Raw genomic sequence first — 25,430 nt, forward strand, 5'->3', positions numbered from 1 at the left:
TGAGGTGGCATCCCACATGCCACAACTAGAAGGACCCACAACTAAAAATATACAACTATGTACCAGGGGGCTTTGGGGAGAAAAGGGAAAAATAAAATCTTAAAAAAAAAAGATTTGCCTTGAGATAACATTTGTGCCAATCCTCCTCTATTTTGTATGTGGGTTGCCACCACAGCATGGCCACTGCCAAGTGGTGTGTAGGTCCACAACCAGGAACCGAACCTGAGCTGCCAAAGCAAAGTGTGCTGAACTTAAATGAGGCCACAGGGCCAGCCCCCTAGCATATCTAAATTTAATGTAATAATCTAAGTACATAATCTTGAGTAGTAGAGATTTTCAACACAAATTATCCATAATCAATCTATAAATCAAAATTGGGATGAATTTATTATGAGCCAGGCCTGAGGAATAGAGCCTGGGGGGGCCTACTTCCCCAAGGAAGGACTCACACCCAAGAAGTGGGGTGCACAGCATGTTATATACCATCTTGGAACAAAGAGCATACATCACATATGACAGGAATCTCTCTTTTTACTACTGTCACGAGATGCTTAGCTGACACAGCAGGTCAGTGGTCACAAGGTGAGCAAAGCAGGTCAGTAATTAATCCTTAGTTTCCAGGAAGAGATGCTTATCCTTAAGGAAATGCCAATATGGGGTAAAGCCACATCCCTATTTTCAAGGGCATCATTCTTGTCTGTGGGACATTTTAAATGTTTAAAGTAGATATACAATGCATGCTCAACAGGCCATGTCAGGCCTTTCTGGGGAAACAAAGTCAGGCTGAATTAGTTCTAAATCAAATGGCTTCCTCATACACTCCAATATATCCTATTGCTTTTCATTTATTTATCAAGATAAAATATGGAATCCTCAGAGACATATCAAGATAAAATATGGAATCCATTTATTTTGCCCTCAATTGTCACAATGAAGATGCAATACATTTATTTTTTCATGAGTTAGCATTGGAGCAAATTTAAGTCTGTAATCTATTTTGAGTTAGGTTTTGTAAGAGGTGTGAAGTCAAAGATCTCTTTTTTTTCTCTTTTGGCTATAGATGTCTATGGCTCCAGGACTATTTGCTGAAAAGGCTATTCTTCCTCCACTAAACTGCTTTTGTACCTTTATCAAAAATCAGTTTAGGCCAGCCCTGGTTGCCTAATGGTTAAGTGTGGCACTCTCTGCTTGAGTGGACTGGCTTCAGTTCCTGGGTATGGACCTATACCACTCATCTGTCAGTGGCCATGCTGTGGCAGCAGCTCATACACACACACAAAAAGGAGGAAGACTGGCAACAGATGTAGCTCAGGGAGAATCTTCCTCAGCAAAGAAAAAGAAAATCAGTTCAGCTATGTGACAAGGACTTGTATCCAGAATATGTAAAGAATACTTAAAACTGACTGATAAAATACAAATAATATAATTTTTAAATGGGCAAAGGAACCCTCATACATTGCTGGTAGGAATTTAGAATGATGCAGCTGCTTTGAAAAACATTCTAGAAGTTCAAAGTTTAAACACAGAGTTACCATATGACCCAGTAATTTCAGGCCTAGACATACACCTAAGAAAAATGAAAACATACATACGTGCAAAAACTGCTACCTGTTCACAGCAGCACTATTCATAATAGCCAGAGATGGAAACAACCCAAGTGCCCATATCATTCAGCCATGAAAAGTAATACAAGTAATGAAGTACTGATACACAGGCTACATGGATGAACCCTGAAAACATTATACTGTGTGAAAGCCAGTCATGAAAGACCACATATTCTATTAGTCTACTTATATGAAATATGCAGAATAGGCAAATTCAGAGACAGAAAGCAGATGAATGGTTGCTTTGGGCTGAGGGGAGGGAAGGGAGAGTGACCACCAATGGATACAAGATCTCTTTTTGTGGTGACGAAAATGTTTTAAATTTAGATATGGTAATAGTTACACAGCCCTGAGAATATACTAAAACACCATTAAACTGTATACTTTGAATGGGTGAATTGCATAGGATGTGAATTTTATCTCAATAAAATTGTTAGAATCAATTGAGCATATTAGTGTGGGTTTACTTCTGGATTCTCTATTCTATTCCCTTGACCTGTGTGTGTATCCCTTTGTCAATTCTCTCCATTGTCTCAATTACCGTAGCATAACAGTAAGCACCAATATTGGGGAGAGTAATTTCTCCCACTTTATTCTTTGTCAAGATTGTTCAGCCATTCTAGAGCCTGTGCCTTTCCATATAAATTTTAGAAAAAGCTTATCTATGTCTACAAAATACCTTGCTCTTATTTCCTTGTGCTTGGTTTGGGTTTATTTTTGCTCTTTATTTTTGCTCTCCTAGTTTCTTGATGTAGAAACTTAGAATACTGACTGGAGACCTTTCCTTAATTCTAATGTAAGCATTTAGTGCTATAAATTTCCCTTTAGCACCGCTTTAAATATGTACTACATATTTTGTTAGGCTGATGTAAAGAAAACCTACACTCTTCCTCCTGTGTTTCTCCTGTACTACTCACACAGAACATGTCATTACACTTCTGACACCAGACGTGTGAGGGTTTTTTTGCCCACACCAAGCAATTCTGCAACACCAGCTGGGTGTCCTACAACTTAACCAATTCTGACAGAATCTACCTGGAGATAACATCAGATCTCACAGATTTAGGGCTCAGTGCCATAAGACTGCCCTGTTTCAGATGCCAATCACAAGTCCCACTTGTCACCAGTGCTTCTGACCGACCGGCTATAAATCAGAGGATCCCACAACCCCCTCCCTCGGGTTTGATTAATTTGCTAGAGATGCTCACAGAACTCAGGAAAACAGTTTACTTACTATTTACCAGTTTATTAGAAAAGGATATGATAAAAGATACAGATGAACATCCGGATGGAAGGGATGCACAGGGCAAGGGATGTTGGAAGGGCCCACTTCCTGGTTCGTAGACATCCATCTTCTTCCTGTAACCTCACAGGGTGGAAGGGGTGAGGGAGCTCTCCAGTTCCACCCCCATGACCCAATCATCTCCCAAAGGTCTCACCTCCAATACTATCACTTTAGGGATTAGCTTCCAACATACGAATTTTGAGGGGACACAAACATTCAGTCTATAGCACTGAGCAAATAAATTAAGAGGGTTCAAGTGTATATTATCTATAAAACTTTCTTTACAAATAAATACATATTTGAAATATTGAAATACTGCAAATGTTTGAATTTTCTTCTAAGTAACTGAGAGACAAACTTAAAACTGGAAAAATAATATAGATAATTGTCAGTAATAACAGTAAAACAGCGTTAATCCTGAATAATTGCTATTAATGAAAAACACAACATAAAAATAATCACATGCACAGTTTTGTTTCCTTCATTTTATAGATTGTGTGTCAGAAAAGTTACGGGAGGTGCCCATGGTCATAGTCTCATGGGGAGTAAGAGGCTAAGATAGGGTTAGAATCCACTTTGTTGTTGTTTCTTTCTGTTCTGAGAGAGAACCAAGCACTACAGGCTATGGTCTCCCCACAGGTGATCTCGTTCACGTGATAATGGCTGGTCACATCCACGGAGAGAAGGAATGTGGCAGAAGCATGAAGGTAGCTGGGGGTTTACAGGAGAGGGGAGCTAGTTACTCTGTATCTGCTTTGGCACAGGAGAGGGAGAGTGACAGTGATCTCTTGGGAGGTGGTTGACAAGGCAGCTGTGGATTTGATTGAGTAGGGAGGCATCAAGACATTCATGTAGTGAAAGTGAAAGGAAGAGGTAGCCAGCCTCCAAGACTGCCCCCAATGATCCTTGCCTCCTAGTATTCAGATCCTTGTGTAGTCTCCACCCACAGTGACTCAGTCAGAGCTGGTCTATGTGACCAACAGAGTATAGTGGTGTGTGACATCAAAGGCTTGGTTAAAAACGTCAATGCAGCTTCTGGATCACTCATTTTAGAGTAAGCCAGCGACCACGTCGTAGAGACACTCAATCGGCCTTACGGAGACGCCCACAAGGAGTGGAACTGGGGCCTCTCGCCCGAAGCCAGGACCAACTTGCCAGCCATGTGAGTGAGACTCCTGGAAGCATATATTCTGGTTCCAGCTAAGCCCTAGATGACACCCTGACTGCACCCAGCTAAGCTGCTCCCAAATCCTCGACTCACAGCCACTGTGAGACAGGATCAATACTGACTGTTGTTTAAGCTGTTAAGTTTTGGGGTAACTTCTGCAACAACAGGTAACTAATCCAGAAATCAAAGAAATCAAAATTATGAGAGACAACATCAGAGAGTAAAAAATAAATCCGAATGACCCAACATAAAATAGGAGCATTAAAATTAAGAAACTAAAAGAGATGAAAGAAAACTATCATACAGAAGAAAAATTTTGGTCTTTCTTTTAAAATAACCATGTAACATTTACAATCAGTCATTTATAAGTCATGAAGAAAAGTTTAATAGATCTTCATAGTACAAATTTGACACAGAGCATTGATTCACCACACTTTACAGCATAACACATTCCAAACAGACTGAAGTGCATTTGAAACATCCCCACACAGTTCTACAGAAAAATAAAGATGCACATATAACTTAGGGGCAGGAAAACAACTTTTGAGCAATATAAAAGGTAGAGAGGATAGTGAAAAAAATTTGATATGCCTCAGTACATAGCAGAATAATACAAAATAGCTACCTGATAAAAATATTTCCCAATTTAAGATTCTAGTCCAGACATCGCCCCTGAAATCATGCTCAGTATTTCCACTTGTATGTCTAGCAGACATTTCAAACTGTCACGTTCCAAACCAAACACCCAACCTTACCTCCACAGATGTCCTCCTCTCCAGGTCTTCCTATCTCAGTTAATGTTTCTGATCTTCCAGTTTTTCAGCCCAGAATTCCCTAGTTATTGACTACTCCTCTTTCTCTTGCTACTCCATCCAATAAGTCGGCAAATCCTGTCAGCTCCAACTTTAAAATATATATGGAAGCCAACCTCTTCTCATGTCCTCTTCTGGTACCATCCTGTTCCTAGATTAGGCCTCAGGTGGTCATTCAGCGGAAGAGAGAGACGGTTGGCCCAGAGCCGCAGTCCCTTCTAGGAAATGTAGTCCAGAGCCCCACAGGTCAAGACAAGCAGAGAAGGCAACCTATCTGCCTGATCTGAGTCTGTTCTGTCATACTGGCCAGCCACAAACAACCTCTCCCTACTTGGGGATCTGGGGTTCCTCGCCTTCAGCCTCAGTATGTGGTCCTGTCCAAATTTGTTCCCAGTTACGTCACCCAGCTGCCTGACACTCACAGCCTTATGAGACCCAGCCAACCCTACAGGACTGACCAGAAACATTGATATTAATTCCATCCTTTGTGGTTTTCTTGGAAGTGTCCGGCCTAGTACAAGTCTGGAATGGCCCAGTGACTCTCCTTTGGGCACCCTCTCATTCCATCTCCTCCAGGTTCCAGCCCAGAGTCCAGAGCTCCAGTCTCTTTATTTGGTTCAGTTTCCATGAGGCCTCGTGGCCTTTGTGACATCATGAAGCAAAGGTCCTCTCTGAAGACGCTTTCTCCAAGGTTCCACCACATTGGCTCACTCACCACTCAGAAGGCAGAGGCAGGGGCCAGCCCAGTGGTACAGTGGTTAAGTTCGCACACTCCGCTTCAGCGGCCCAGGGTTTGCAGGTTTGGATCCCAGGCACAGACTTACACACCACACATCAAGCCACCGTGTGGTGGTGTCCCACGTACAAAACAGCGGAAGAGCGGCACAGATGTTAGTTCAGGGATAATCTTCCTCAGCAAAAACAGAAAGATTGGCAACAGATGTGAGCTCAGGGCTAATCTTCCTCACCAAAAACAGACAAAAGAGGCAGAGGTAGCATTTCCTCCACCCACAGGTGCTGAGGTCTGGTTTGGTGGAAATACCAACTCATCCGCTCCACCAGCTGCGTCCTTTAGCAAGTCATTTAACCTCTCTCCATCTCCATTTACTTCATATACAAAACGAGGAAAATACCTGTTTCATACTGTAAATATATGTGAAGCACAAAGCACAGCTTTTAATATGATTAGTTTGGGAATGTTGGAATCAGACAGCTTCTCAACACCAAGGAGTCTTTCAAAGAGGTGAGAAGAAAACTTTTCTTGAAGAACAAAAGGGACAGGATCCTGAGAATAGTGGGAGTTTAATTAGACACAGCAGGGCATTTGTCCTCTCACCCTTCCTTCCCTCCTTCAAACATGCTCAAGCCAAGGCCAACAGGAGTGAGATGAGAAGCACTCCTTCAGGCGTGACATTTAAGGGGGCACCAAGAAAACTCAGTAATCAAAAAACATAATAGTTTAGGGGGCCAGCCCTGTGGCTCAGCAAATTCCAATCACTTCAGTTTCCCCAAGCTCTGTTATTTGTCTCAACTTAGCATATCTGTTCTGCTTTGCTTGGGTTCCTCCTCCCTGCATTGCGGTCTGGAATACGCCTTCACAGAGAAAGCCACTGTAATTGTACGAGCTCATTTATTTCCTTCTCTTGCAGGGATCAGAGTCCGGCACTACCAGTTGTCCAATGTCTGAAATGACTTGTTTCCTACATATGATCTAGTTTTCTATTTGCTTATAAAGTGGGACGACAAGTTTAGTACTATTACAGCATCATAGTTAGAAGCAGGGAATCCTCCGTGATATTTTTTGAGCATTTCCTTACTTTTTAGCACAAGATATTCCATACTCATCTTATACTTTCCCCGCCCCAATCCTGGCATCAGACATTTCTCCAAGAAGCTTTGGTTCCTTTCATTAGAGAATGGAACTTACAAGCCAAGGTCTGGACACTAGGTATGGACAATAAGTATCATTGATACTGGGGCATCATTGCTTCTAGGCCCATTCACCAAAGAGAAACAGAAAATATACAAACACATAAACACTTTTTCTTAAAGCAATAATGAGACTAATGAGTTTATTTTTTTAATGAATTAAATAAACTTTATTTTAGAAGTTTTTGATTTACAGAAAAATTGCAAAGATGATACAGAGTTTCCATATACCCTGCACCCAGTTTCCCCTACCTTTAACATCTTATATTAGTATGGTATTTTTGGTAAAATTAATGAAGCAACATTGATACATTATTATTAACTAAAGTCCACACTTTATTTTTTCTTAGTTTTTATCTAATGTCCTTTTTTTGTTCAAGGATCTCATCCAGGATACCACAATATTTATAGTAGTCATGTCCCCTTAGGCGCCTCTTGGTTGTGATGGTTGCTCAGAATTTCCGTTTTTAATGACTTTCACAGTTTTGAGGGGTTCTAATCAGATACATTTGTGTGTGTGTGTGAGGGAGATTGGCTCTGAGCTAACATCTGTGCCAATCTCCCTCTATTTTGTATGTAGGATGCTGCCACAGGGTGGTTCGAGCAGTGCTAGGTCCGTGCCTTGGATCCAAACCTGCAAATACCAGGCCACAGAAGCGGAGCACATGAACTTAACCACCAGGCCGCCGGGACAGCCCCTGGTCAGATATTTTGTAGAATTTTCCTGAATTGGCATTTATTTGATGTTTTGTCATTAGACTGGTGTTATGTGTTTTTGAGAGGAAGACCATAGAAGTAAGGTGCCATTTTCATCACATCTTATCAAAAGTACTTGCTATCAGGATGACATCACTATGGCTATTAACCTTATCACCTGGGTGAGGTACACACATTTTTAATGATGAGTTCACACGAATTCAACACCACAGGATTTACGCTTGCTTTCTATTTCTCTTCTCCCACAGTAAAACACTGGCTCCCAACAAACCAATACAGTATATTTATTCACGTGATCAATCTTACAATGTATACAAAATAGTTTCCAAATCGCCACCACAATGCTATTACCAAAAAAATCTAAGCTGAGGTCAGAAGTTATTTGCATTTTTTGTTTTGTTTTTTGTTGTTATACATTAGGACTACTAGCTCCTTATCTGAAATATATAGAGTCATAAATATCTTTTGTTTGTCATTTGTCTTTTGCCTTTACTTTTGGTGCATTTTGCCTTATAAAAGTGCTTTAGTTTTATGTTCTCAAAGATAGCAATCTTTAAATCTGGACTTTTGAGTCATAGTTTTTCCATACATCCAGGCTATATGGAACTCATCTCTGTACACGTCTGGTACCTGTATGGTTTAATTTAGACCTCTGATCAATTTGGGGCTTATTCTTTTGCATGATGTGAGGTATGAGTCCAATTTTCTTTTTCCAAATGACTATCCAGTTATTCTCCAAGATTATTTATTAAAAAGTCCATTTTTACCCCAATGATTTGCCGCCCTTATTATACACTAAATTTCCCTCTGTATTTGATAATGTTTCTGGACTTTCTACTCTCTTCTACTGGTCTGACAATTCCTGAGCCAATACCGCAGTTATAATTATAGAAGCTTTCTAGAATGCTTTAATATCTGGCAGCGTCAGCACATCTCACATCTTTCCTTTCTTGGAGTATTCCCAGCCATTCTCGCATGTTTATTTTTTTATTTGACCTTTAGTGTCAACTTGTGTATTTCCAAGGTGAAAGACAGCGTTGGCATTTTTGTTGGGTTTAAATTAAATTTCTAAACTAACTTAGAGGAACTGACATCCTTGCAGCAACATGGACACGAACAAATGTCAGATAAAACGTTTCAAGAAGGCAGGCACAAGAGTACATGTTCTAACGGAAACAAGATCAAACCCAGAGACCAGAGCTCAGGACGCTGGGCCCGGCTCGAGGACAAAGGTACCACAGGGAACCTTTCCCCTCGGAGACCAGGCAGGACGGGCCCGACCAGCACGGGGACCCCGGACCCCGACGGACAGGACGAGTCGAGTCCAGGGCTTCTCACACCCTCACACCCCAGAGGTGAGCCCCTGTGGCAGGAGGGGACTTGGCCGAGACACGTCACCTCATAACAGAAAACTCCTTGCATCGCATTGAAAACACACCTGCCGCTTTTGCATTCCCCCTCACGATCTACATTTATTTCGGCTTAGATGGAAGGCTTAAAACTAGTTACCAGATAAACTCTTGGGCTTTTTCCTCCCTCCAAACCTCCTGGTAAAATGGCTGCTCCACGGAAATGGTGATTTAATAGGTGAGAAAAATTTCACACAGACACAGGTTTCACAGTCACACGCCAGCGTGCAGCCAGCGCTGAGGGGCTCCGGTCACACACTCAACGACCAAGTCAGAACCAGAAACGACAGGCACCGTCACAGGAACCCCGCACACACGGTGACCCACAGTCACCCGCAATCAGAGAGAGGATCCCGCGCAGGCCGCACCCGCCACGACACAGACCTTCACACGGCGACCGCTGCCATCGAACAGCTCCGTCGAGTCCCCCAGGGTCCCCCACACGCGCACGGGCCCCGCCCACCCCGAAACATCGCGAGATCCGCTTTGGGGCTTCACTTCGGCCTTTACTCCTAGAAACTACGTTTCCCAGAAGAGACTGCGGAGCTGGCCCAATCGCGACGCAGCACCGGCGGGGTGTTGTGCGTCTGCGCCGTCTTCCGGCTCCAGGCGGCAGGTCCGCCGGTGCCGAGGGGAAAGCGCGCGCGGGGTTACGGGAGGCGCGACTGTGGTGGCACCTGGATCTGAGGTGGCGGCAGGTGAGGGGCTTTGGAGCGTGCCAGACGCTCCGAGGTCCTTGCGGGAGGGGGCGCCGCGGTCGGGCGGGACTCGGGCCTGGGAAGAACCGGAACGTCTCGCCCCAGCGTCGGTCTGCGGCTTTCCCGGCTCTGGACTACATTTCCCATCGGCCCCCGCTAGCGCTCCCTTTCTGCGTCTAGGCTCATAGCGCGGGTCCTTGGAGCCTCTAGGTGGTGTGGAGGGGTCCCAACCCCCTGAAAATGCCTGTGGATGTTTTACATTCATTTTTACGCGTGTCTTTTTTTTTTTTTTCCAAATCTGGGACGAAGTCTTGTTTCATGAGATTCTCAAAGAGCAAGACCCCAAAAGATTTGGAACCACTAGTTTAGAAGCAGAGGCTTATACTTGGGAACATTTTAGATAATCTTGTTCAAAATCTATGTCCAACAAGAGGGAAATGGTTGAGTAAATCACGGGCCACTCATACAATAAAACATTATACAGCTAATACAAATAATGCTGAAACAGTGGTCATAGTAAGGAAAAATGCCTATTACATGATATTAAGGTTCATAATTATCTCATTTACACATTTAGAATTAAATATTTGTAACATGCCAGGCACTGTCCTAAGTTCCTTTATAAAATGCTACTAGTATAATGATGAACTCAAGAAGTGGTTAAATGACATCTGTCTTAATACTTGGATATTTTCTATTCCAGTTTTGTTTTTGTTTTTTGGGTTTTTAGCTCATGTTAGTAGGTGGGTGGGTTTGACTTCTTTTGCTGAATGTTCTCATGTTGTACAAAGGGTCCAGTTGTGAATATCTTTCATTGTGGGTTAATGTTGCCCCACATCATTTTTGATAGTTGCTTGGCATCTGTCATACGGCTGTGCCAAAAATGATTCAACCACTTGCCTACTTGTCAAGGACTGTTATGTACTAATTTTGTGTTTCAGCAAATATTGTGCATTCAGCTTTGCTCACTGTAATGTCTCCGTGCAGGGGCATATTTATGTGATGGTAATGGAATACTGGGCCTGCTCCATCTAATTTGCCCATTGCAACCACACCCCATTTGTTGACTCAAGGCAGGGTCCACAAAGTGGCGTCCAACAGGCCTTAGGTAGTGCTGTGGGGTTCTTTGTGAATTTGGAAGTTGGATAAAGAGCCAGGGAGACTTGAGGGCGTTACATTGTGGGCATGAGAGAGTTAAATGGTCTGGTTCTGGAAAGGCTTCGTTGTGGGCTGGGCTGATGCAGTTCAGGCAGACTGTGCTCCCTGGCCTGAGGACAGCCTTCCTTGTCCTTGGGACACCATGTGATCTCAGTCACTGTCCCAGGTGTGAGCATCCCAACCTCAGATTTGCATCAGTAACAAGATGGAGTTCTCTGGGTATTTAGGGGAAATGGGAGAGAAAGAGCCACTGGTTCCCTGTCTCCTTGCAGGAGTTAAAACTGGGTTTCCTGGAATTGGGTGAGGGCCACAGTTTGTCTTAACTCTCTCTAGTTTTTGTGGGGGTGGGAGTTAAGGGTTTACTTGTAACTGTGGCATTCTGGGAGCTGTGAGGCAAGCCTGGCCTCATGTTTGCTCTTTCCTCCTCCAGCTCTGCCATCTCAGGACTCTGCCCTTCCCCAAGAGGAACCAGGAGGACGACCCATCAGCCCATGGAATTCTAAAAGTCATGTCCCTCGTGAGTTTTAAAATCATGTAAATATTTGCTTTCCTTATCCTGAAGCTTCTCACCTGGTTTTATCCAGGAATCTGGTTCTCAGAGGTTCCCATTTTCAGGAATTAAAAAACCAGGCAGCTAGTACCCTCTCCCCTTGCCCTCTCCACTCTGACCAATGCCCATGGATTTATTCTGTATAGCATCCCACATCTTCTGATGGCTTGTCATTCTGCCAGGAGGCCAGATGGAGCAGAAATCATTTCCCTGTATAACTTGAGAGCATCCCTTAGAGGAACCGAGGTTTGATGAAATAGAGATGAATACTTATGAGGAACATCCCATAGGAAAGCAAGGGAACAGGTCTTGGTTGGTCTCGATTTCAGTGTAGGGCTCAGTCTCCTGCTTTGGGAGGTATTGATGGTTGGGTGTGTACTTGAGGCTCAGCTGGGAATTCTTGAGAGATTAGATGCCAGGATTAAGGTCCACTTTGGGGTTGAACAGAGCATTTGAATCTGGGTCATTTTCCATCAGCTTCTTCAGCTTAAGAGCAAGAGAAGGGCAGAGCTAGGGACTGGGAGACCATCAGCGAGAGGGCTGAATCGTTCAGAATCTGGATAGTCAGTGCTCGGAAGAGCCTTCAGAGATCCGATCCAATCTTTGCATTGAAAACAAGAGAAGAGTTAAGTCATTTTTCCCACTAGATAGAAAATTGTACAGCTAGTAAAAGTAATCTTAGTTCAGGAATTTTCTCATAAGGAAAAATACTTGTGATATGTTCTGACATAATGATGAATCTATGTCTTCAAGCAATTCTCAACTTACATGAAAATCCTATTTTCTAAGATAGAAAATATTTCTTTAATAGAATATTCAGGGGTAAGTCTATCAAAAATTGTTGGTCTGGCCTTTTTGATTATTCCATAAAAGTAGAAATTATAGGTTTCACATTGAGACTGTAGACATGCCAAGGACAGAGTAGGCCATGTGCTTTATTACACTGTTTTTGTCAAAATTGGGAAAACTCCATTTTGCTGGGTTTTAATTTTCATCCCAGACCTGGGTATAAGAGCTTTGGTTTGTAGTAAAAAGGAAAGTTCAAGAGCATTTGAACATTCTGTTTTACTCAGGCCCATTTTCTCCTGTCACGTGTTCACTTTGGAGGCCTCCAGCCTTCCTTTTCACCAGAACACCCATTCCTGCAAAGACCCCCTCCATCTCCTCTCATCCCACCGAGAAACATTTCCTTGAAATATGCATATATCACACCTGCCTGTTGTTCCAGGGGTCAGACTTGTTCAGGGATGTGGCTGTAGTCTTCTCCCAAGAAGAGTGGGAATGGCTGGCACCTGCTCAGAGGGATTTGTACAGAGACGTGATGTTGGAAACCTATAGCAACCTTGTCTCACTGGGTAAGGTGACCTGGCCTCTTAATTTGGACATTACCCTCGGGCACTTGTGTTCCTTCCTTGTCAATTTCGGGGTGCCTTTTGAGCGGTTAAAAGGCAGCTCCATGGGCTGAAGCTACATCTTCCCTAACCCTCAGGTGACTGTCACATCTTTTCCTGGCTCTTCTTGCAACTGCCTTTCCTGATTGATGACCAGGCCCTGCATCATAATTCTGGGGACCCACACCATAACCCAGTGGCATGTTTTTTCTTCAAATCCAGGTCTTGCCATTTCCAAACCTGATGTGATCTCCTTCTTGGAGCAAGGCAAAGAGCCCTGGATGGTGGAGAAAGTGGCGACAGGAGGCCTGTGCCCAGGTGAGTGAGGCCTGTGTGGGGAGAGAGAAGCCATCGCAGATAACCATCCAGGTGGTCTGCAAGGAAGCAGGCCCTTTGAGTTAGAAAATTTTCCAAGTTGCCAAACTCAGAGGTCAGATCCCAGTCATCATCTTCCTTAGCTTGTCAGCAGCATTTGACAAAAGTGGTTGCCTCTTCCTTCCTGAAATAGTTCTGTGTGTTTGGGTCATCACTACCTCTTGTTCTTGCCTACATCATAAGCCATCCTCAGGGGCCAGCCCCAGTAGCCTATTGGTTAAGTTTGGCGTGCTCTGCTTTGGCAGCCTGGGTTCAGTTCCCAGGCGCGGACCTATACCACTCGTCTGTTAGCAGCCATGCTGTGGTGGTAGCCCACATAAAAAGAAAAAAAGGAAGACTGGCAATGGATGTTGGCTTGTGGCAAATCTTCCTCACCAAAAAACAAAAAACCATCCTCAGCCTTCTTTCTTGGATCTTCTCACCATTTCTAAATGTTTGAGCACCCCAGGTCTCAGACTTCAGCCTCTTCTTTTCTGTTTATTTCCATTCCCCAGGACCTCCATTACCAAGCTATAAATACCATTCATACCTGTGCTGTCTAATATGGAGCTACTGGCCTCCTGTGGCTATTGACATTTAAATTAATTACAATTAAATACATTTTAAAATTCATTACCTCCGTTGCACTTGTCATATTTCAAATGTTTAGTAGCCACTTTGTATCGAATAACGCAGATACAGAACATTTCCATCATTGCCAAAAGTTCTGTTGGACAGCCTGAGTTACTACCTTCACCTTCAGCTTCTCCCTGAAACCCCAGATACGTATAACCAACGCCTTCTCATCATGTCCACTTGGATGTTCACCAGGTACTTCGAACTTAACAAGTCCAAAAGGGAGTCCTCGATCCTCCCTAGCAAATCTACTCTTCCCCTTTCTTCTGCACTTTAGTAATAGGGGACTCGATTCTACTACTTACTCAAGTCAAATACTCTTGAAGCATCCTTGACTCCTCTCTTACACTCTTAGTCAGTCTGTCAGCAAATCCTGTTAGCTCTACCTCAAAATATATCCAGAATTTAACTACTTCTCACCAACACCACTGCTACCATGCACATCCACACTACCGTCATCTTTGGCTTGGACTATTGCAGTAGCCTCCTCCCCGTCCTCTGCTTCCACTTTTGTCCACTACATTGTATTATCCACACAGCAGCCAGACTGACCTTCTCAAAACTTCAGTGAGAGGGGCCAGCCCTGTGGCTGAGTGGTTAAGTTCACATGCTCTGCTTCAGCAGCCCAGGGTTTGCCAGTTCTGATCCTGGGCGCGGACCTACACACTGCTCATCAAGCCATCCTGTAGCGGTATCCTACAAAGAACTAGAATGACCTACAACTAGGATATACAACTATGTACTGGGGCTTTGGGGAGGGCAAAAAACAGAGGAAGATTGGCAAGAGATGTTATCTCATGGCCTATCTTCCTCACCAAAAAAAAATATTTGAAACAAAACAAAACTTCAGCGAGGATGTATCCTGCTCAAAACCTGCCAAAGACACCCCATTTCACTTAAGAGAAACCCCAAAATTGATACCATGGACTAGCAAGCGCTATGTCTTTGTCCAATATAGAAGCCACCAGCCACATGTGCCATTTAAATTTTAGTTCTAACTAAAACTAAATAAAATGTAACATTCCATTCCACAGTCACCCTGGCCGCATTTCAGATGCTCAGTAGCCATGTGTGGCTGGTGGCTGCCATATTGGACAGCACAGACTAGAACATATTAGTATCACAGAAAGTTCTGTTGGTCTGTGTTGCTCTGTATGATCTGCCTCCCCTCTGATTTCATCTCCTGCCACTCTCCCTGTTGCTCATTCCGTTACAGCCACACAAGCCTCTTTGCTGTTTCTTTCACATAGGGGTTGGCCAGTGTTTTCTTTAAAGGGCTGGACTGTAAATATTTTAGGCTTTGCCAGCTGTCTGGTCTCTGTCACAGCTACCCAGCTCTGCCGTGGTAGCTCGAAAGCAGATGATACGAGTTTACCAGCCCCAGCTTTGGCATGGCAAGCAGGCTTCTGTCTCGGGGCCTCTTCCCTCACTGTCCCCTCTGCCTGGGGTGCTCCTGCTCTGAGTGGGGGTTTCTCAACCTCAGCAGTGTTGACATTTTGGGCGAGATAACTCTTTGTCGTGGGGGCTATCCTGTGCATTACAGGATGTTTAGCAGCCTCCCTGGACTCTATTCACTAGATGCCAGTAGACCCCTCCCCTCATTTGTGACAACCATCAACATCTCCAGACATTGCCAGATGTCTCCTGTGGGGAGAATCTTCCCTGACTGAGAACCAAAGTTACAGTGTGACATGAGACCAAAAACATATCGATAAACAGTTTCCACAAAGTACAGTGAACTGTAAGAGAATTTCAGATGGGGAGCAAAGAACTAAGCATTACAGGTATGGTCGATTCATCCACACTGACATGGTCATCGGCCCCTGGGAGTGGGTGAGGTCAGCTGTGGAGTGAGCACTGGGAGAGAAGGCATGTGCTGCCGTGTCACCTCCCATACTCACGGTGCCAGGGATGAGGACGTGGGCAGCTTCGGGGGCTGTTATTCTGCCCACCACCCCTATAGTGTCAGAGAATAGATTTGTGCTTTTGTTTTGTCTTTTGAGTTGTGACGGCACATATTTGTTTGAGGTGCTCAATTTTTTTACTCCTTAGATGTGTGGGTTTGTGTCATATTTAAAGAGGACTTCCCCTTCTGAGGTTATAAAACGAGTCTCCTATGATTTTCTCTAATTTATTTATGATGTTATTTATGATCTGTATGGAATTTATCCCACTCTTAAGTTGTGATTTCACGTTGCTTTCCAGATTGTTATGGAGTTATTCAAACAGCATTTATTAACTAACTTGATCGTTTTACCACTGTCTGTAGAGCCACCTTTATCATCTGCTGTTGTAACACTGTATTTGGATCTATTTTTGGACTTTTTATTCTACCTCCTTAATCTCTCTAACCATGTGTGTCCATCCCATACTGTTTTAATTATTGAGGGTTTAAATGTATTTTAAATATCCAGTAGAATTAGTCCCTCTTCATTCTTATTTTCAGAATTTTCTTGGCTAGTCTCATTTATTTTTCCAGCTGAACTTTATTTATGTATTTATTTTAAGGTATCCTTTTTTGGTGAGGAAGATTGGTCCTAAGCTAACATCTGTTGCCAATCTTCTTTTTTCTCCCCAAAGCCCCAGTACATAGTTGTATATCCTAGTTGTAAATCCTTCTAGTTCTTCTGTGTAGGATGCCGCCACAGCATGGCTTGATGAGTGGTGTGTAGGTCTGTGCCCAGGATCCAAATGAGCAAATCTCAGGCCACCAAAGCAGAGCATGCGAACTTAACCGCGATGCCACTGGGCCAGCCCCTGAGCTGAACTTTAGAGTCAGAATACTGATTTCCAAAAACAAAATTATATAATTTTTTTTTTACTTGTTGTAATTAGTAAATTATAAATTTACTGAGATCATGGTAAATTTATAGATTCATTTGGGAGAAAACTGATTTATTATGTAGCGTCTTCTCTTGAAGAACACAATAGGCTTTTCCCTTCATTGATGTCCATCCCTGATGAAGGTTTTAACATTTTCTTTATATAGATCTTGTACATTTCTTACTACATTTATTCTTTGGTATTTTATATTTATTGCTGCTATTGGAAATGGCATAATCCATAATATAATATGGCATTCATCCACAGTATACTCCAACTTGTTATTTTTTATATATGACAAAAGCCATTTATATCTTCAGATTAATTTTGTAGCTAACCCAACTTACTGAATTTTCTGTTTATGACAGTTTTTCACATAATTCTCTTGAGCACTCCAAGTATTCAATTATATCATCTGCAAATAGTGAAAACGTTTTTGCATTTTCTACCTCTGAGATTTTTCTCTCTTGCTTGATTAGGATGCTGATTATGTAGTACTCCCAGAACAATGTTAATGGCGATATTTACATATTAATCTTGTTCTCAACCTATAGGAATATTTTTAGTGTCTTCTCATTAAGCATAATATCAGATTTAGGAATGAGATAGGGATATTTTATTAGGTTAAAAAAGTACTCACCTTTTCATATTTTAAGTTTTTTTCTTTCAATCTATAAACTCTGGATTGTATGAGTAGACCTAATACTAAACTCCTAATACTGAATAACGACTCTATAAACATTCAAGTGTTGCATTCTTGAGCCAATTGTGGTAATTTATAATTTTTCTGGAAAGTGTTCCTTTTTAATTTTTTTTTAAGTTACAGTAAAATATATATAACAAAATTCACCTTCCTAAAGTGTATAGTTTATTGGCATTTATTATATATACAGTGTTGTACAACTGTCACCATTATCTAGTGTCAGAATATTTTTATCACCCTGTGATATTGTGATTTATAACAAGAAATATATTTTTGGTCTTCATCTCTGTTTGGCACACAGCTCTTAAAACCCTTGGACTCTCTGAAGGCATAAGTATCTCCTTATATGCTAAGGAGATGACTAGTGGCTGGGATCTCCTGGATAGCTTCAGGATGAGGGCTGGTTGAGAGGGGAACTAATTATGCAATGAGAGGGTTGGAACTTTCAGCTCCACCCCGCAACCTTCAGGGAGGGGACAGGGGCTGGAGGTTGAGTTAATCACTACTGGCCAGTGATTTAATCAGTGATGCCTATGTTATGAAACTTCCATAAAAACCCCTAAAGTATGGGGTTCAGAGAGCCTGCAGTTTGGGGAACACACGGAGGTGCTGGGAGGGTGGCACCCAGACACAGCATGGAAGCTCCACGTCCTTTCCCCCATGTCTTGCCCTGTGCCTCTCTTCCATCTGGCTGTTCCTGAGTTACATCCTTTGTAATAAACTGGTAGTCTAGTAAGTACACTGTTTTCCTGAATTCTGTGAGCCGTTCTAGTAAATGATTGAACCCCAGGAAGGGGGTCATGGGAACCTCCAATTTATGGGGCAGGCAGAGGCAGTCTTGTGGGACTGAGCCCTTAGTCTGTGGGATCTGACACAGATAGTGTCAGAATTGACTTAAATTTGTAAGTCGCCCAGTCAGTATCTGCCAGAGAGTTGGAGAATTGCTTGGTGTGAGGGAAAAACCCACACATATTTGGTGACCAAAAGTGTCAGAAGTAAAGTATGGAGAGCAGAGCTGTGTTGAGAAGTGTGTTTTTCCTAGACATACCCCCAAAAGGAAACCCTGTAGCCATTAAGCAGTCATTCTTTATTTCTGCCTCCCCCCAGCTCCTGGCAACCACTGATCTGCCTTCTGTCTCTATGGATTTGCTTTTTGTGGATATTTCACATAAACAGAATCGTATAATATGGGGTCTTTTCTGTCTAGCTTCTGTCACTTAGCATTATGTCCTTTAGGTTCATCCATATTGTAGCATGTGACAGGATTTCCTTCCATTTTAAGGCTGTATGTATATGCCAGGTTTTTTTTTTTTTTTTTTTAGTGAGGAAGATTTGCTCTGAGCTAACATCTGTTGCCAGTCTTCCTCTTTTTTTTTTTTTTTTTTTTTTGCCTGAGGAAGATTAGCCCCAGAGCTAACAGCTGTCCCCATTTTCTTCTATTTTGTATGTGGGGTGCCACCACAGCATGGCTTGTTGAGTGGTGTAGGTCTGCACCCGGGATCCAAACCCATGAACCTGGGCCACTGAAGCGGAGCATGCCAGATGCCTCAGGGCTGGCCCCAGCCACGATTTTTTTATCCATTAATCTGTTGATGGACATTTGGGTTGCTTCCACCTCTTGGCTTTTGTGAATAATGTTGCAACAAACATGGAAGTGTAGATATCTCTTGCAGATTCTGCTTTCTGTTCATTCAGATATATACCCAGAAGAGAATTTCTGGATCATATGTGGTAATTCTGTTTTCAATTATTTTAGGAGCCACCATACTGTTTTCCATACGGACTGCACCATTTTACATTTCCACCAAAGGGTTCCAATTTCTTCACATCTTTGTCAAGACTTGTTGTTTTCTGGTCTTTTTTTTTTTTTTTTTTTTGGATAGTGGCCATCCTAATAGCTGTGAGGAAATATCTCTTAGTTTTGGTATGCATTTTTCTAATGATAGTGATGATTAGTAGTTCCACTTGTCTGTTTTTGCTTTCGGTGCCTGTGTTTTTGGTGCCATATCCAAGAAATCATTGCCAAATGCAATGTCATGAAGCTTTCCTCCTATGTTTTCTTCTAGGAGCTTTACAGTTTTAGGTTTTACATTTAGGTCATTAATCCATTTTGAGTTAATTTTTGTATATGGTGTAAGGTAAGGGTCCTGCTTCATTCTTTTGCATGTGCATATCCAATTGCCTCAGCACCATTTGTTGAAGAGACTATTCTTTCCCCATTTTGTGGTCTTGGCACCCTTTTTTTTTTTTTTTTTTGAGGAAGGTTAGCCCTGAGCTAACTGCTGCCATTCCTCCTCTTTTTGCTGAGGAAGACTGGCCCTGAGCTAACATCCATTGGCACCCTTTTTGAAGATCATTTGACCATATGCATAAAGGTTTATTTCTGGGTTCTTTATTCTGTTCCATTGGTCTGTATGTTTGCGTTTATGCCAGTACCACACTGTTTTGATTACTGTAGCATTGTAATATGTTTTGAAATAAGGAAATGTGAGACCAACTTTGTTCTTCAAGATTATTTTGGCCATTTGGGATCCCTTGAGGTTGCATATGATGAAACCAAACATTTTAATGCTAAGACTGTACATAAGATTTGTAGACATTATTTAATTGGTTGTCCAAAAACAGTGACTATTAATGTTATATAATTAACTTTTAAAATAACTCTGTCAGGTCCTGTCAGGAAAATGTGAAAATAATACAGAGGACCTCACTTCTTTTATTGCTATTTTGCAACTCTACAGGGAGTTGAACAGAAGCCAGAAGTTAGAAAATTATGACTGTCAGTACTATCTTAATTTAGATGAGTGCAGAAGTGCTCATGGAATAAACAATACTATACTCTGACTGCCATAAATCAACAAAACTCAACTGTGTTAGGTGTCTGTGGTAGAAAAAGTGGCAGTTTGGAGAGAGGAGTGCTTTTAGTTTATGCCCGTAGGGGCAGCTGAGGGTTTTTTGGTTTTGTTTTGGGGGGTTTTTTTTGAGGAAGACTGGCCCTGAACTAACATCCATTCCCAGCTTCCTCTACTTTATATGTGGGATGCTTGCTACAGCATGGCTTGATGAGTGGGGTATAGGTCTGTGCCTGGGATCTGAACCAGTGAACCTCAGGCCGCCAAAGCAGAGCATGTGAACTTAACTGCTACGCCACTGGGTTGGCCCTGACATTGCCAAAAAGACCAAGGAGTGTGTGATCACTTTAATTCCTAAAACCAAACTTCCATTTGGGCATAGTTACATGTTCCCAAACTAATTTTCTTCTGTCCACCAAGCTGGCTTTAATATTCCATGGTCCACTGCAATCTTTTGGTTGTCCTTCTTTATAGGATGGCAGTTGGATGTTGCTAACCATTGAGTAAACTGACCACCAGTTCATAGGTAGCCAACATAATGGCTGTTTGGAATCTGTCTGACCAAAGTTGTTAGACCATAGTAAAGAGACCCCTAACCTTCCTCTTGAACAACCAAACGTGGTGTTTGAAAAAATATCTTTACTTTGTGCCCTCTTCACATAGTCTTGTTACAGCTTCACATGGATGCACTGTGATTGTGGCACAGGTTTCTGAGGTGACACAAGATCATTCTCACAAAATGATGCTTCTTTCACAGACTCCTTATCATCTTCCATCATCGAAGTAATCTTTTATTCCAGTAGTTTCTGCGTAATATTTTCACAAATAACCAAATGAATAACAGTCCCTGATATGCTACCATATGAAGCAGACATGCCCCTATAAAGTCCTCTTGGGTCATCTGTCTAATACACTTCATGAGCACATTCAAAAGCACCCATTTGCTTTTTCCCATGGTTCCTTGCATCAGGCTGTAACCAACTCTTTAGTAGCCAAATGGGATTGGTTGCTGTGATTGTAGTAAAATAAGCCACTGCAGCCAAAACCATGCATGGGGCAGAATCAGGATCAAATACACCATTCAACTTTTCCTTGCAGTTTGAATAAGCGGCAAAGAATGTTCTGGAAGAGGCAATCCCCAATAAACTGGAGCCTAATCCTCTTAAACAAGGAACAAGACTGCTTTTCCCAAGGTCACCTTCAGGCAGTGGAAAGATCCAGGAGAGGCTGGTCCAGTTGACACTAGCTCTAGCTATGATGTTCAGCTAAACTTCAGAGATAGAAAGCATCACAACAGAAGACCACAGATGTGTTATTACACCTTCCAGTGGATGTGTGCGAATGGCCTCCTGTACCACCACATCCGCTGGCAAGCAGATGCACCACTGTGTTCCTCTGACCAGACAAGGATCCAGCCACCCCCCTCCATCATTTTTTAAAATCAACTTTATTGAGATATAATTTATATTCAACAAAATGCATGCATTTTAAGTATAATATTTTTATGAGTATTATCAAATGTATACAGTTACGTAACTACCACTACAGACCAGATAGGGAACATTTTCATCACCCTGAAAGGTTCCCTTGTGCTCCTCCCACATAGTTGCTCATAGCCTAGCCCCAGGTAACCAACAATTTGTTTTCTGTCACTCTAGGTTATATTTGTCTTTTCTAGGTTTTCACAGAAACACTCATTTTTTTTAAAACATGGTTCAGAGATGATTCTGATCCACACTAACATTTTAGAACTACCCTTATAGAGTCTTTCTCTCTGATTACTTCCTCTCAATTTATGGTATTTCCTCTTTCTCTGTTCTACTCGTCCATTTCCTAATTGCTTAGACACATTCAAGAGTTTATAGGTATTAAGTCTAAACTTTCTAGTTTTTACTATAGAAGTTCCTTTTTCTGCAAAAGGAAAAAGCAAACACATAGTTGCTGTTTTGTTCTTTTTCAGTATTGGAGTCCAGGTATGATACCAAGGAATTATCTCCAAAGCAGCACATTTATGAAACACAGTCACCCCGGTGGGAGATAATGGAAAGCCTTACAAGTTATGGTCTTGAGTGCTTGAGCTTCCAAGATGATTGGGAATGCAGAAGCCACCTTGACAGACAACAGGGGAATCCAGATGGACATTTGAGTCAAATGATAATCAGTCATGAAGAAATGTCTACTTTCGACCAGCAAGCATCCCTTACTTTTTATCACAAAATTCATACTGGAGAAAAACCCTATGGATATAATGAATGTAGAAAAGACTTCTGGCAAGAGGACCTCCTTATTAATCATCAAGGAATTCATAGTAATGAGAAACCCTATAAATGTAAGGAATGTGGGAAGGCCTTTAAATATGGCTCACGACTAATTCAACATGAGAATATTCATTCTGGCAAGAAACCCTATGAATGTAAGGAATGTGGAAAGGCCTTCAATTCTGGCTCAAATTTCATACAACATCAGAGAGTTCATACTGGTGAGAAACCTTATGAATGTAAGGACTGTGCAAAGGCCTTTAGTCGAAGCTCACAGCTGATTGAACATCAGCGAATTCATACTGGCGAGAAACCCTATCAATGTAAGGAATGTGGCAAGGCCTTCAATCGGATCTCACATCTTAAAGTACATTACAGAATTCATACTGGTGAAAAACCCTATGCATGCAAGGAATGTGGGAAGACCTTTAGTCATCGGTCTCAGTTAATTCAACATCAGACTATTCATACTGGCAAGAAACTCTATGAATGTAAGGAATGTGGGAAGGCCTTTAATCAAGGCTCAACTCTTATTCGACATCAGAGAATTCATACTGGTGAAAAACCCTATGAATGTAAGGCATGTGGGAAAACCTTTAGGGTGAGCTCACAACTTAAGCAACATCAGAGAATTCACACTGGAGAGAAACCCTACCAATGTAAGGTCTGTGGTAGGGCTTTCAAACGGGTCTCCCATCTTACTGTACATTATAGAATTCATACGGGTGAGAAACCATATGAATGTAAGGAATGTGGGAAGGCCTTTAGTCATTGTTCACAACTGATTCAACATCAGGTAATTCATACTGAGGAAAAGCCTTATGAATATAAGGAATGTGAGAGGACTATAAATCATGATTCAACTATTCAACATCAAAAGGTGCATAATAAAGAAACACAAGTGGATATAATAAATGTAGAAAAGCCCTCCATCAGCACTTATCCCTTATTAATCATCAGAGAATTTATGTTAGCAAGCAACCATGTGAATGGAAGTAATGGGAAGAGCCCACTAGCTTAGGCTAAGCACAAATTATTCATTCAAGTGAGCATGCCTTCAGCCAGAGCTCTCCTCTGTCCTTTGTCATAATATTCATACTGAAGAAAAACTTCATGGATGTAAAATGTTTAGACCATGTTTGTCAAAGAAGCAAGGAAAGGTTGGAAAAAATTTTGTCTCTAACACATTCTAGAATCACATTTTCTAACCACAGTGTCATAACTTTAACAATAGCCAAAAGTTTTAAGTTTCTTGGAAATTAAAAAGAAAAAAGCCAAATTACTCTTGGTTAACAAGGAAATAAATCATGCAGTTACCATGAATGGTAATGAAAAGAATGACAATGAGAGATCTGGGATGTGGCTAAAGCTACTCAGGAATTTTTATGGCCTTTCAATGCACGCAAGACATGAAAACCTGAAAGATTATACTCAAATATACTGAATGTACTAACCACTTTCAGAAAAATATTAGAAGAAAGAAGCCAGAAAAGAGAATACCAAACACTCAGATGATGAAAGAACAAATTAATGGAAAATAAAAATCGAAAATGATGACATAGAAAGTGGTTGTTACTTTATCATCTCAGTTTTTATTTCTTCCTGATCCAAGAGTAAACTAAATTTACAACAGGGTTTCTTAATTTCCACATTGTTTAATTGTTTTGGGTTGCCTTTTATAACTTCTGTCACAGATAGAAGGGGTTGGTTGCCTACCTAGCAGCCATACCCAATTTCCCTTCCTGTTGGTGCATCTGTGTCTTGCCTTAGAATCTGAAGATGTCAGATGCTAATTTTCAGCCTCCTTTGCAGCTCAGGATGGCCCATATGGCCAGTGTGTTCCCAGGATCTATAGGGGCTTCTGGAAAATATTTTCCTCATTCAGAAGACAGATATATTTGGAAGACTCCTTCCCTATCATTTCTTGCTTTTAAACATTTTCCTATGAGAATATGATACCTGGAGCTGCTGCAGCCATCTTGGAACTAAAAAGAGAAACAGGATCTCAGAGAAGCTGACCCAGAGCACTGACAACATTCAGCTTCAAGGCCAATTCTGGAATGCTCTCTGATGCCTTGTTATGTAAGAAAAATAAACCTTTATTGCTGAAGTTACTTTTAGTTGGATATTTTGTAAACTTGCAGCCGAAAGCATCCTAAATAACATAACTTCAAGTTTTATTTTATTATGATGGGTAAATGTGGCCTGAAAATAGCTTCTTTTTTGAATTTGACATTTTTCTTTGTGGCTAAGTACAGGATTGATTTTTGTATGTGTCCCATAACACTGAAAAAAATATATTGTACTTTTTTTGGATACAAGATTCTATTTAAGTCAGTGGATTATAATGATCAAATTCTCCTGTTCTTACATAATTTGGTATACTGGATCAGAATTTCCTAAAACTGAGTTTTTTTAACTAAGATCTTGCATTTCCAGAGATTTTTACTCTTTATGTTGTTTGACCTATAAAGACATGTAACTTTACCCCTATTTATGAATCATACCTTTTATTATATAATATCCCATTCTGTCGAGTGTAGGGGTCAACAAACCAAATCTGGGCTGCTTCCTGTTTTATAAGTCAAGTTTTATTGGAACACAGCCATGCTCGTTTATTTACATATTGTCTCCAACTGCTTTTGCACTACAACAGCAGAGCTGAGTGGCTGTAACAAAGACTGTGGCCGTGAAGCCCATATTTACTGTCTGGTCCTTTAGATAAAAAGTTTGCTAAACTTAGCCTAGTGTAATCTTTTTGGTATTTTATTTTCATACTGTGTAATACAAATATTAGTGATTTATCTTTGTTTACCTGGTATGTTTTTGCCCAGCCATTTATTTTCAACCCATCATTTTAGTTATTTCTTACAAAAAACATACAGCCGATTTTTTAAAACTCAAAATATGAATTGTTTTCTACAGGGAAGTTCACATTTTTATTTAGTGTAATAATTTAATTTTATTCCTTTCATTTCACATTGTGTGTACTATTTATGTTATCTTGGTCTTTATCTTTCCTTCGCTGGCTGATCATTCCTCTTTTCTCTTGCTAAATTGGAACTTCCCACTGAGCTTAGGGT

General features: G+C 41.5%; 1 protein-coding gene and 1 pseudogene across 2 annotated transcripts; one reads left to right on the top strand and one right to left on the bottom strand.

Moving 5' to 3' along the window:
- Nucleotides 1-9,464: 9,464 nt before the first annotated feature.
- Nucleotides 9,465-24,461, top strand: ZNF582 (zinc finger protein 582). Of its 2 annotated transcripts, none has more exons than XM_008528650.2 (5): nucleotides 9,465-9,622; nucleotides 11,211-11,297; nucleotides 12,559-12,685; nucleotides 12,944-13,039; nucleotides 22,050-24,461. In XM_008528650.2, exons 2-5 carry the CDS (start codon nucleotides 11,289-11,291, stop codon nucleotides 23,366-23,368), a joined length of 1,551 nt encoding a protein of 516 aa, XP_008526872.1. In that variant the 5' UTR covers nucleotides 9,465-9,622; nucleotides 11,211-11,288; the 3' UTR covers nucleotides 23,369-24,461. The 2 variants fall into 2 exon arrangements, with proteins under 2 accessions (XP_008526872.1, XP_008526873.1); XM_008528651.2 differs by having other exon boundaries at nucleotides 9,494-9,622; nucleotides 11,211-11,314.
- On the bottom strand, nucleotides 20,436-21,693 carry LOC139073672 (solute carrier family 25 member 36 pseudogene; annotated as a pseudogene).
- Nucleotides 24,462-25,430: the final 969 nt, after the last annotated feature.

Source organism: Equus przewalskii, chromosome 9 (genome assembly GCF_037783145.1).
Source record: "Equus przewalskii isolate Varuska chromosome 9, EquPr2, whole genome shotgun sequence".
Taxonomy (NCBI): Eukaryota; Metazoa; Chordata; class Mammalia; order Perissodactyla; family Equidae; genus Equus; species Equus przewalskii.